Below are 13,914 nucleotides of genomic sequence, written 5' to 3'. Positions count from 1 at the left end.
ATCTGCCAAAACATTTTTTTCAGTTAATTTGAGATGTATTAGCAATAATAAATGAGAGTAATAAATGCAGTGAAATTATGCCTGCATTAATGAGAGGAATCTGGTTCAGGTGGGGAATCTACACACCTATAATAAAGATGTATACAATGGAAGTTAACTGAGAATACTGAACAGTTGGGATTTTTAAAAACCTGTATTCAGTGACTGAGAAATTTAAAAGCAAGAGACCAAATTCATCCCTAATGTAGCTCCACTGAAGTACTAGTTACATCATAGTTGAATTTGGCCCATCGCATGTAGGATCTAAAAAAACAAAGGGTCAGATTCAGTGCAGATCTTCTGAGAGACGCTGCATAGACAGAACAGCCCAGAGGGGAGTTACAGATGGCTTTACACTACCTTTGAGCTGCTCAGATTCCAGGAAGCTGCTGCTGTGACCCAAATGACTCCCCAGCATAAGTCAGAGCAGCCTTCAGGGCTGCTCTATCTTACGGCAGCCTTTTCTGTGCTGCCTATGTACTGGAGCAGCATGTAGGGACCAAAGTGAGAGCCAGGAGATCAGCCCCACAGTGTTTTGTGACCTGCAGCAGCAGTTAAACACAGTTCCAAGCTCAATCAGTGATGTAGGTGTACAGTGGTACTTTTGCCAGAGGCAGAAGCTATATAAATAGTGTTGTAAAAACAGCCATCTTCATTTTAGCTCCATTCAATTGTAATATTTGCCAAATGCCTAAGCATAGGTGCCTTTTAAACATTTCTAGACGTTTCAGTAAAGAAATAAATAACAAACAGGAAAGGATTTTTCAAAATCTTACAAGAACTGAAAAATTTAAGCCCTCCCCATGAATTTAAAAACTATTTTTAAAGTAGGGCCATTTAAGGATCAAAATCTGTAACAGCTATGAAAGGTCTCCTGCTTTTGCAAAGAACTTTGATCTGCATCTTCTTCCCTAAGCATTTCCCAGAATAGAGCTTGGCATATTGTGAGCAGGTAGTAGAAAGATCGTGAAGAAATTAATTAAGTCAGGCAGCTTCCAACCTAAGAAACTCAATGAGTAGGCTGTTAAATTGGCATCTTTCTCTCTTTTTCTAAAGGGCAGATCCCTTTTCAGAAATGTTAATTAGGCACCAGATATTGAAAAGCTAACTCAGCTGTCAAAAGGCTTCTTGCAGGAAGATTCTTGACACTGGCACAGATGCAAGTTGACTTCAGCAGCACTCAGTGCATATGGCTTAGAAAAACACCAACTATTTTACAAGCAGCCTAATTACACAAATTGAATGTGAAATTGGGAAAGTTTTCTAATTGCTTCTCTTTTTTCCTATATAGGAACACAATGCAACAATACCATCACTGATTTACCACACTTCAAAGACAGTACAGTCAGGGATGTGGAAAAACAGTGTTGTTGGGATTTTTTAAAAATTTGTTTGCTTCATTAATATAACAGAGATACCTTTAATATAATAAAGGTGACACAGGTTGCACTTCAGTTTCCAGTGTGTCTTCAGCACACAGGAGCTCACTATTAGACCATGCAAAGTGCTCTCAATTTCCACTGAGGAACATGAGCCAACATCGTGAAGTCTGCAATGTTGCTTTCATGGGAATTTTGTTTGAGTGAGGACAGCAGAATTGAGTCTAGTGGGTGCTGCTGTGCTCAGCAATATCCAGAGCTCCTAGGAACTGATGTGGGTGATTCACTAGGAGGTACTGTTCCCTCTCATTCACCAATGGACACACACATGGTTGTAGGGGGAACTGTGACGCTGAGGATACTGCCTGCTTGATGAGATGTAAAGCCAAAGTTCTGAACACTTGCATATTTTACCATCCTATCACACTTTTCACAAGAACATCAAGTGTGGGTGCTGCCAAAATGATTTGTACTTTCTGCAAAGTTACTGACTATGTTTCTGCAGACTAATTGGATTTGAACAGTTAAATTCTTAAAATGAGAGCTATCCCCATATAACTAAGATGAATCTTACATAAGACTGAATATAAATTACTTTAGATACGTTAGAGGAAAGTGTCATGTTTTGTTTTTCTTATAAACCAAACGCTCACATGGATATTGGCTAAGATGAGACACACAGAGCAGCTCACAGGCCATCTGGATAACAGAGCTGCATCATTGCCGATGTTGTATGTACAGAAGACAGGTGGCAGATAGTGGAGGGCACATAACAGATAGTTCAGCCACCCTACAGTATAACTTTTCCTCAATCTAGTCCTTACTGTTGTGTATTATGCTTTAAAGACTCAATGTGCCAGATCCTCAGCTGGTGTCAATGGCATAGATGCATTAAAGTTAATGGAACTATTCTGATTTATACCAGCTGAGAATCTATCCCTCCATTCTGAAGACACATACTGTCCCTGAACGTGAACTTCCGAAGCAGCATACACAATATTGCCTTAGGACTAATCCTGCAAGATGCTGAGCACTCTGGCCCTGACCCAGCAAAGGATTTAAGCACATGCTTAAATTAAAGCACATTGAGTATGACTATGACCTCAAATCAAATATATGTAATATATGACTTCAGTGGGACTACTCATGGGCTTAAAGTTGTGTGTACTTACATGCTTTGTGGGATCAGGGCCAGACTTTGCAATATCAAGCCCTTATAATGTAACAATGTGATTTAACATGGTTAGTTCCTAGAAGTTTGTTATCCTTTACTCTTGTTCTAGATTTATTTCAATTAACTTGGCACCATTCATAACATGTACATTTATATTTTATTTTACTTTTATATTGGAGATGATTTTATACAGAACAATCCATTGTAAATTAAGAAAGTTAGGTTGGCATGAAGCATGAGTTTAATATCTAGCACATATTTCTCTTTGCAAATATACTCAATGTAATCAGGACATAATTCACCTAGTACAATGAGCACTCCCACTTAGACTTCACAGAAATAAAATAGCTTTGCCTCTTGCTTTCTGTATTTTCTTAAATGCAATGAAGCAAAACACAAAGAAAGAAAGCTTAAATCTCTTTCATTCAAGTGCACTAATCTAACTTTTACAATGCATAAAAAGAAAAATTCATATTATTTTAAATTATCTGTTTACAGTGTTAAATATATCACTGTATGTAAGAAATACTGTCTGATGTGTCAATGTCTCTTGATTTAATTAGAAACATTCCTATGCTGGTCCATAAGGTCCATTTTTGCAAGTCTTAGTTTAGGGTAATCAAACATTACTGGAAGGTGCCAGAAATGCTGATTGCATGATATCACATAAGCTGATTGGGTACAATTAAGTGAAGAGGACAGCACAGTTGAGCACTTGCACACACAAAGGTTACAATAGATAGGATAAACTTTTTTTTAAAGAAGAGATATAAACTTCCTTGCTTTGGAGCAACCACAGATTGGCTGCGATTCAATCAGTGAACTGGCTCATTATTGTAAATCAAGTACCTTGAGCAAGCCAACACAATACTGGATAAACGAGAACTAGCTGACATAATTTATTTCAAAAAGCCTTTGACACAGTGCCACACAAGAGGCTATTAAGGAAACTAAGTCTAGACATGGTGGATGAAAATGATTAGAAGCGAAAAGCTTCCATTCAAGAAGAGACTGAAAAGACTAGAATTGTTCAATTTAGAGAGGAGATAAATAAAAGGGACACAATAGAGGTATACTACCTGTCACCAAGGCTTAATAAGATTTTAAAAAAATCAGATAGATTGGATAAAGATTTTTTTAGAAGGGATATAAACCCTCATGCTTCAGGGCATAAGACAAACAGAGAGGTCAGGAAGAAATGTCTCCTACTGGTAGTTTATTCTATCATTGCCTACTAAAGGGTTTCTTATGCTACCTTCCTCTTAAACATTTGGCACTGATTACTGTCAGAGACAGACTAGATGGACCACTGGTCTAATCCAGTATGGCTATTCCTATGTATCTCAGTGATTTCTATGAGAACAAGAGAAAATCCTAATATACCAGTTAGGATAAGATTTGAAGAAAAGGGGGGGGGGGGGGAAAAAGCACCCATTGCTTCCCCTGAGTTAAATAGTCTGGAGGGTGTGACAGCTATTTAGTATTTTTCTTTAGACTCAGTAAAGTCTCAACATCATAGAGTGAAGAGACTCGCTGGCAAGGAACTATGTGAGGCTATGTCATAGGATGATAGGAATGGAAGGTGATGGTCTGAGAGTTATATAAAGTGAAGATAAACTCTTCCTGCTAAGCTGATGAAGTATCCACATTTGAAATGCTCTTCTGACATGTACCCGAGACTGTACTTGAAGCTAAAAATCACATCATATAGAGCAGTCTCGTGGATGACATCTCGCTTGCCAGCCTGGATTGAAACTGTCAGTTTGTAGATCTGAAAATCAGTGAGCTTCAGAAAACTGGCAGCAGAAATCAGAGAGCATGGTACATCTCTGCACTCACTACAGGCCAAATCTCAATGGGATTTGAGCATGCTCAGAACCCTAAAAGGAAGCACTCAGCACCTCATAGGATTGGGTTCCTGGGAAAAAGATATTAAAACCTGTTCTAGGTAAGGTCATGAAGGTAGAAGTGCTTCTTCTGTTAGCCAGGTTCAGTTCAACATGACTGCAGTAACTCTTTCCTTTCTGGATCAGGAGTGCAGTTCATTATCCACAGTTGGTTAATCATGAGGTAGATTTACAGCAGGCTTCTGGTTCTGAAAAGGTTAAGGCAATAAAATATAAAGAGCAAAGGTGCTTCTTTATGGTGATCAAGGTCCTTTAACTCTCCTACCTCTGAAAGAGTCTCATATAGTAGATGGGAGAAGGGAGGCAGATACAAAGGAGAAAAGTATCTAATTGGATGTAGTCATTCTCTCTCTCTCTGTTGTAAGGATCTGGGCAGATAGCTAGAGCTATAGGACACTCAGCTAGATGGTGCCAGCCATCTGACTAGTACAGTGTATGGCAGGTCCTGTGTTACCATCTGTTGTGCAAAATTTAATTAAGGAAACATATGGGAGTTGGAACTTGGCCTGTGTGTCATACAGGGAACTGTGAGTTAAAATTAGGACAAGGCCCTGGCTAATATTCCTGACCCAAGTATCAAACAAAAATCCTTACAGTTAAATGGCTTTTCCTTAAGATCAGTTCTTCACAGCTTTATGAGAAGTTCTAATGAGGATCAGTCTTTATCGCACAGCACTGTCTGAACACTCTGAGAGTATGTCTTCACTACCAACGTTAAAGTGCTGCCATGGCAGAGCTGCCGCAGAAGTGCTGTAACATGGCTATGTAGTCGCAGCACCAGTGCTGGGATACAGCTCTCCCAGCACTGTAAAAACCCCCACCCCGCCTGAGGGGAGTAGCTCCCAGAGCTGGTGCACTGTCTACACTGCACTTTACAGCGCTGAAACTTGCATCACTCAGGGGCGTGTTTTTTCATACCCTGAGTGAGAAAGTTTCAGGCTGTAAAGTGGCAGTGTAGACAAGGCCTAACTGATGTAGGCTCCATTGCGTGCTGGGGATTTGCACATTACCTTGATCCTGCTCCAACTGAAGTCAGTGGCAAAATTGCTTCTGACTTCATTAGTACAGGATTGGGCCTTAAAGTCCCATCATCTTTCATGAGAGCAACCCACTCAAATCCCTACACACTGGTGAGAGAAAATACTTTTTATTTCCAAAGATGTAGTTAGGTAGTTTAGTTAATATATATAAAAAGTTATCAGCATCTTTGGAAATCTGCTAAGAGTGGTGTTTGTTTAGCATGGAAGATATTGAGTTTTAGGCATGATGCATGTATGCCAGGGGTAGGCAACCTGCGGTACGCGAGCTGATTTTCAGTGGCACTCTCACTGCCTGGGTCCTGGCCACCGGTCCGGGGGTTCTGCATTTTAATTTAATTTTAAATGAAGCTTCTTAAACATTTTAAAAACCTTACTTACTTTACTTACAACAATAGTTTAGTTATATATTAAAGACTTATAGAAAGAGACCTTCTAAAAACATTAAAATGTATTACTAGAATGTGAAACCTTAAATTAGAGTGAATAAATGAAGACTCGGCACACCACTTCTGAAAGGTTGCTGACCCCTGATGTATGCTATGTACTGTAGCTTGGTTTATCACATATGATGCATTTTGTTGGTTCCCACAATACCAATAATGTAATGTCAAAGGTGTCCATCACTGGCTTCCAGACCCAGTCCAGGATGTGTACATTTTCCAGTTTACAGAGATTACATGGGTCACTGATTTCCAGAGCAGAGCTGAAATATATCAGCATGCTTCTAGTTTTACAGGTTTTTTATTTTTTAATGTCTAGATGACTCAGCTGGACTCCTCCAAACCTCCTACTTCTATTGGTCATGGACAGCAGAGCAGAGGCTACTTACATAAGAATTAAATAACCTAGTTGAATTTCATCAATGGATACTTTGCTAGCTTGATGTTTGAGTACTGTTTAAACTACACAAAGTATATAATAAACAAACTGGCTAAAAAGCTAGATTCTGAGCTGCTCTAAATGGGTGCAACTCCTCTGAAGTCCATGGAGCTGCATTCATTTACATCAGATCAGGATGGGGCCCTAAATATGAAAGTAGCTGCATCCATACAAAGAAATGTTTACTTTGTTCTAATGTGGATGTTTCATTATACTTCAACCCCAAATGACACTTGAGGCCTTATTCATCCCTAGTGTAACTCCACTGACTGATTTTCCACATGAAATTCACCTTTAAATTCTAAGGAAATTATCTGAAAACAGTTTCCATTATTCCTCCCACACTACTTTGTTCCTTGAAGTGGCCATATACAGCTCAGGCAGAGCACTAGAAGGGGCAGATATACATACATTAATAGGTTTCCTGGAGCAGACATGGACCTCTCTTCCCTTCTGGCCTGAACCTCAAATGGGTTTCCAAATGAGCGTTTCCTTAGCATGGCCTTCACTAAAATCTTTGAAGAAGGAAAAACAGATCAGAGAAGATAGGTGGCACAGAGTTTTCATCATCTTTATAATGCTGCTCTAAGCACTAGATCAGAGGAATGTAATGATTACTTCGTTAATTTAATAAAATTGTAATGCCGTTTCACAGGTAAAACTGAACTAGAGGGATCTGTATAATAGCCCTTAGGTTTCTGTTTGGTATAAATGCTGATCCATTGGCTACTGAAGTTAGATCTCTGCTTGCAAAGCATTGCTAGAAATAGATATATGAATATTGTCAACACCCATTGACTACAGGGAAGGGAACAGGCTGGTTGCCTGAGCACAAGACTGGGAGCCAAGAGCTCATAAGACCTAGTTCCAGCTCTGACAATGACTCCCTTTGTGACTTTGGAAGTCATTTTAAACCTCTTTGGCCACATCCTCAGCTGGTGTAAATGAATTAGCTTCATTTGCTTCAATGTAACTATGTTGATTTACACCAGCTGAGGATCTGGCCACTTTAAATCCCTTTTCCAATCTGTGAAATGGAAATAATAATGTTCTCTTATTTACCTCATAGGGAAGTTGTGAGAGTCATTAAAGGTTAGAATGTGGTTTTATCACAAGCCCCAAATAAGGAGAAGTAAATAGCCACACCACCTCAGTGGCTGGGTGAAGGAATTGTCACAATTACCCCGCCCTAGCGGGATTAGTCACTAAATTTAGATTTAGATTCAAGTTCAGATTCTGTACTCCCCCAATCCTTAACTCCATTTAGGTGCATGGTGTTTAAGTTTGGGGCCATCTCGGTTACTAACAGATCTTATTGTTTCTATTTCTAGGTATCAGGATTCCCTGAAGAATATCAGATACCATCACGATAAGCACAGTATAAGACTTTAGCTATTGTGGAGATGCACGAGAATAAACAGAGTACCGAAGTTTCCAGGGCTGTCAAATAAGCTGTCATTTTGACTTTCACTATTTAACAAATAGTTTAGGAAAAGAGAAGCCCTCTGCCTTAGGGGAAAAAACCATGAGATACCTTAGAACAAGTTTTACAGTTCAATCTTATCTAAAAAACACAGGGTAGCTGGCTCATGGTGATGAGGTAGGCTCACAAATTCTGCAATATTTCAGTGATTGCATTCTAAAATCAGTAGAGAAACATGGGGCCGGATTCTCAGCGGATGCAAACTGATGTAGCTCCATTGAAACCAACCAATGGAGCTACACTGATTTACACCAGCTGTAGCTCTGGTCTATGGATTTTTCCCCAAATTATGGGATGGTATTAGTATTTTCCTCCCACATGCGGACGTTCTTAAGCCACCAGCTTTAGACCTGGCTTACCCCCCTTTGCTTTTTAAATAAGTGAGGATATGTTAACAATATTTTGTTTCAATAACTGAAAAGCAGGCATGTAGTTTTATGCCAGGAAGACTTTTCAGGACCATGGCCTATATTTGTCTGGAATACTGCACTTCATATGTCAATTTCAGGACATCTGGTCACCACACGCACACTTAAGCATAACCTCAATTTGCAATCAGTAAAGCGTCCCCTTTTCATTACAATTTCATCTTTTCCTTTCATTAAACAAAAAAATTTTAAACCTGCCAGGACACATCTCATAAAGGGAAGCAAGTCTTTGAGCTCCTGACACCGGAGCCCAGTGTTTAAGTGCCTAAAGCAGAAAGGCTGAGTTCTTAACTACCCATTGTAATTTTAATGATTTATTTTAAACCTGGAGGTCAATATTTTGCAGTGTGTTTATTAATCCATCACATAGAAGATTTTGTAGGAAAAGGCTTCACACATTTATTTCTAGAGGGAAAATACCATATGATTAAATTGCCTTCAAAATGGGAAGAGAATAGGATTCCAGTTCTCAGGTCTATATCTCTCGAGGTGCCTAGTGCCCACTGAGTTGCTACAGGCACCTATAGCTTGGTACTAAGCCCGCTGAAGTCAATGAAAAGACTCCCATTGATGTCAGGGGCTTTTGATCAGGCCTTACTGCTGATCCAAAGAGAATATGCTCAACAACTACCAGAGCGTGTCCTATGCTGAATTTTCTGGGCCATTTGCAGCTCTGCTTCTTGCCTTGTCTGTGTACACGGGTGGCTGCACGGCAAACAGTGCAAACAACCCTTTACTCTCCCTCACTGCTCTCCATTTTTCCAGTAGTAGTGGTGGTGTTGGGATTGGAGTTACATATGCATCTGGTAATAAGTCTTCGCAAATTTGAATTGCTTCTATCATTTGCTTCCTCTGGTGCTGGCCACCTGGGGAGCTTGGCCCTACACCTATTATCTGAGTAGCCCCTTTGACGTCAATGCTCATACGGATAAGGGCTGCAGGATCAGGCCCCCATGTGTTGCAGTACCAGTAAACCTTCTGAGGTAAATGCACAGCTCAAAGGCATGAACACCTCCCACTGACTTGAATGGCTAAATCATGCACATTATACACTGGAAATTTGTCTATCCCTCACGTTGAGATTGCTTCACAGGCTGATGGCTCAAAGAAAGTGACATATCTCCCGGAACCATCAAAGCTTAGAAAGCTCCTGTTTTCACTTACTACAGCTGGCAAGCTTGGGATTGTCTTGACGGAATTCTTCACCTCCTCCTCAGTCACCTCCACCACAGTGCAATGCTCTTCCTCCAGAGGCAGTGGATCCTCCCCAAACTTTGTTACCCAGGGATGCAACTACATGAAAAGGGACACAAAGAAAGCGGTGAACAAGCCACTGCAGAGAATCCTAAATGTGTATGTCCCTTGTACTTCACACAGTGTGGATAGATGTCAGTTAATATGGGGAAATAATGACTATAGGGCTGATTATTATTACAAGCTGCGAGTCAGGATGGCTCCATTTTCCACATAGGTTGGCACATGCTGAATCAACAGGCTGAGGGCTAACTCAGAGGTTCTGTTGCACTCCAGCAACTGTGTGTAGTGTCTCTATAGACCTTAAGAGACCATCAGCACTAATTGTCATGGGCTGGCATTTTCAAAGGGGATAAGAGAGTTAGGCACTCAATTTCCACTGAATTCAGTCAAAACCTATGAAAATCCCGTTCATCAACAGCAGCTCTCTCTCACATACACAGACACTAACAACCCAGGCCCAGGAAAAGCGCCATAATGTGTTTTCAAACTTGGGTGCCTAAATTTAGGCACCTAAACAAGTGGCTTGATTTTCAGAAGTGCTGAGCACTCAATAACTCGTGAGTTCAGATGCTGCTGCAAATGCTCAGTATCTCTGGAAATCAGGCCACCTAGGTAAACATATAAAATGGTACCCGAGTCTGAGCATTTTGGCTTAACACTAATGTAATGTTTCAGGGTCACGGAGAGGCCCCTATACACGATGTGGTTACATGGCTATGCAATTGCCCACACAACTTACCTTTTTGCCTAGATGCCACACAGACTAATGTTCATACCACATCACTAAAAAAAAAAACATGGCCACCCTCCTACCACCTTCCGGCTGTTCAGCTTGTTTGCCCAACATATGGGGATCTTCAGGGGAGGCGGATTACATTGCAAACTAGGGGATTGTTGGATAGGACGCAGCCAGTGGAAGGAGGCACAGATGACTGTGAGGGAGCAGGAAGAAGCTTGTTGGAGGATGTGTCTTTTCCCAAATAATTAAACGCCACAGGAGTGGCTCCTATGTGGTTTAGGAGCCTCAGATGTACCTGCATCTTCCAGCAGGCCTCCCACTTTCCCTCCCCAGAGAACACTTCACCTTCTTGTGCTGCTCCCTGCTCCTCTAGTTGAGTAACCACATGGCGTATTAGATGATCTTGTAATTAATTAGCATTGTCCCATAATGCCATATAAATCAGTTCAGGGCATGGGAGGCCTGTGCATAATTTTGGTCTAATGTGCTACATAATACAAGGGGTTTCAAGTATAAACAAACAGTACTGGAGTGGGGCTCTTTGATATCAATGTATTTGTCCAAGGGCTGGCCCCTATGGAGGTTAATCAGAACAGCATCCACTATGCTTTTAAAAAATACCTGCCTACCTCCTGGGGACTAGTCCACAGCATTCAATCAGACTGATGTTCGCTGCCTACAAACTTTAAAAGGAGTTTAGTGCAGGTGTCCAGAGCACTTTTCAAGAGCTCAGCAAAGAACTTCTTTATGGCACTTAATTAAATTGTGTATTCCAAAGATGATTATTCATGCTTATAACAACCCTCTTCAGAAGCAAAACACCACAGTCAACCCTAAATGAAATCATTTTTATTAAAAGTATGGAATATCTAAGTCGTGTGAGCATTTCAATTAGGAGACAAGTGTATTTCGTGCATCAACATGGTTCAGAAACAGCAATTTCCTTATGTTCCCCCATATAATTTCCTTGATTTTTTTTTGTTAACTGCAATTCCAAACTGAGTTTGCAAAACAATTAGACCTAAATAACTGTGAATAACAAGAGTGATACATCCGAGATGCAAATTAGGAGAGGGTAGATATAGTCAATCCAACTTCAGTTTCTCTGGGCTAGTCTGCACCAGCAGCGCTTTAACGCGGCTGTGTAGTCGCGGCGCAGTGCTGGGAGAGAGCTCTCGGCTCCCAGCGCTGGGGCACTATCTATCTACACTGACGCTTTACAGCCCTGAAACTTGCTGCACTCAGGGGGGTGTTTTTTTCATGCCAGTGTAGACAAGCCCTCTGACTCTTTTCAAATAGGTGAGACTTCTCAGTGACTAATGATAGCAGAACATGGTATCAGTCCTGAAACAAAATATACAAAGCAGCATGGAGCATCTTTCTCCATCAGGGGTGTTCGTTGCTCTGGATTCATGAGCTTTGCAGAACAATGACCAAGGTAATGTTGACAGAAGTGGATGCTACATGCCTTGATCCCATTCCTGCATTTATAACAACAGCCAGCATGGTATGAACAACAGGTACATACACGTATAGTATTCAGCTTCACAGTCACTGCAACACACATCTGTGTCTGCTAGACTAGGGAACAGGTCTGATCACTCGAGTTAGCAATCTCAGTAAAAAAACAAGGTTTCAATCTACAAAAGTGTTTGTGGGAAACGCTGTCAGTGTTTTATCCAGATTTTGAACAATTTTAATTAAAAATCCCCTTTTATTAATATTCTCAGAAATAAACAGCATCAGAGTGATTTTAAGTCATACAAATATGGAGCCAAGTGAATGTACTCACCCTTTGAGCTATGCTGATTGATATATCCCCAAAACAGAAATACTGGTAAGTTTTGTCACATTACAAGTAATACAAGAAATATGAAACCAACTGAGATTACATGAAACAATTCCAAATAAATATAACATTCATGATGAATTTACCTTAATCTCAGTAACTGTTATCCTCGTTTCTGGATTTTTATCCAGCATCCTTACAATCAGTTCTTTGAGCTCTTCACTTATCTGTGGCCTGATTAAAGAAAATACCAATATATGGTTAATAAGGTAACTACAAATGACAATCTTATGCATAAAGCTTCTCGTAGTAATATTCTGTTAATTTGCTCCGTTTACAAGTACAGAATTCTCCGCCCCACACACAACTGCCAGGATATTCAGACTGGGAAGTGAAAATCAATTCTTCTTAGGCCTTATGATCGCTAATAAGGATAATGTACACCAGATTCTGCCTACAGACAAAGGGCTTGTACAGGAGCAAATAAAGGCATATCTAAAGATTGGGGGTTTTATAGCTATTCTGAGGGCAGAATCTGAGACAAAGAGGTATAACTGACGGGCACAATCTAAACGGGGTTGTACAAGTGACAATAAATACATCATTTTGCTCGGAGAAACATTATTAACAACAACAATGTGTTGGAAAGAAATAGCCCTGTTTGATATTCAAATCTCAGGTTGAGTTTGCAGGTTGTATTAATTGAAATGTTTCCACAAATGCTTATGAAAATTGATTTCAAATTTAACATTTGTCTGAAGCTTTTGCAACCAAAATACTACAGAACTGTGCCAGAAAAGGGTCAAAGAAGGGAAATAGTTTCAATTCCCAAGATAAGGGTCTTATAAAAAGTAAACAATCAACACAAAAGGTAGCAAGAACATTTGATTTTTTAAAATAGTTTTTCCTGGGTTTAATAATCTAGTCCCCAATCTTGTAAACCCCTCTTCACACAAATGGTAGTTGCTCATGCAAGTTGTTCCCTTAAATGGATTACTGTCAAAAGCAAAGGACTGCATGATCAGTAGTATTAACAACACAAGTAAGGACTTTTAAAAACAAAAATAATTTTTATTATGCCAATGCTCTGAAATAAAATTACATTAGTGTGTGTTAGCACCATGATAGTTAGTTGATGATCTCTGTTAGCATTTCTGTCATAAACAATTTTCAGTGGTGCATATATTTGCTCAAAGCTGGAACTTGGCAATGTAAAATTTCACGCCAGGAGAACACTTCCCTCCCATGAGAATGCATTTCAGTGCTCATGAATGTGACAGATTAAAAATGCTGGTGATAACTAGGCATAACGCTTCCCTCTCTCTCCTCTTCAAAAGCAAAAGGAAATAAACCAACCATATACAAATAAATTACATTCAAATCATATTAAGGGACATACCAGTGTGATGGATTTGGAGCTGCTCTGTAATAACTTATGAACACTGTATGTTGACCTGGTTATTGGGACATTTAGTGTATGAATATGTTGGTTTAGTCTAATAAGGGACTGTTGGGAAAAACAAAAGCAGGAAGGGCCACAATGGCTTAAGATAAGCCACTTCTCAGAAAACACTTATGAGTTGTTAAGAGACAGTGCCAGAACTATTGGCCCTAAGGACTCTGGCTTGATCTCCTACTGAGCCTACAGGATTGGTCTGGACCAGAGGAGTAAATGCCTGGGAATTCATTGAGATTGGGCAGTAGTTGTTTGGGGGAACCAGACTCAGACACAGTAACATACTGGCATGTCTAGGTTACCATCAGTGGATGGGAACCCTTTAGGTCAGAAAGACATGTTTT

The 13,914-nt window shown here is 40.1% G+C and overlaps 1 protein-coding gene across 6 annotated transcripts in view; it reads right to left on the bottom strand.

The window, feature by feature from the left end:
• Positions 1-13,914, bottom strand: part of CAMKK1 (calcium/calmodulin dependent protein kinase kinase 1) — a 196,146-nt gene that overhangs the window by 16,031 nt on the left and 166,201 nt on the right. For 5 of the 6 annotated variants that reach the window (XM_007054151.4, XM_043531413.1, XM_027831224.3 and 2 more), the window contains 3 exons: positions 12,261-12,348; positions 9,494-9,622; positions 6,830-6,933 (listed from right to left, as the gene is read on the bottom strand). In XM_007054151.4, coding sequence (XP_007054213.1) covers positions 6,830-6,933; positions 9,494-9,622; positions 12,261-12,348 — 321 coding nt within the window. Of the gene's footprint in view, positions 1-3,993; positions 4,688-6,829; positions 6,934-9,493; positions 9,623-12,260; positions 12,349-13,914 lie in introns of those variants that run through there. The other variant, XM_027831227.3, reaches the window with a different exon arrangement.

Source organism: Chelonia mydas, chromosome 17 (assembly GCF_015237465.2).
Source record: "Chelonia mydas isolate rCheMyd1 chromosome 17, rCheMyd1.pri.v2, whole genome shotgun sequence".
NCBI lineage: Eukaryota > Metazoa > Chordata > Testudines > Cheloniidae > Chelonia > Chelonia mydas.
The sequence above is the reverse complement of the archived record's forward strand: the minus strand, read 5'-3'. Positions and strand labels throughout refer to the sequence as shown.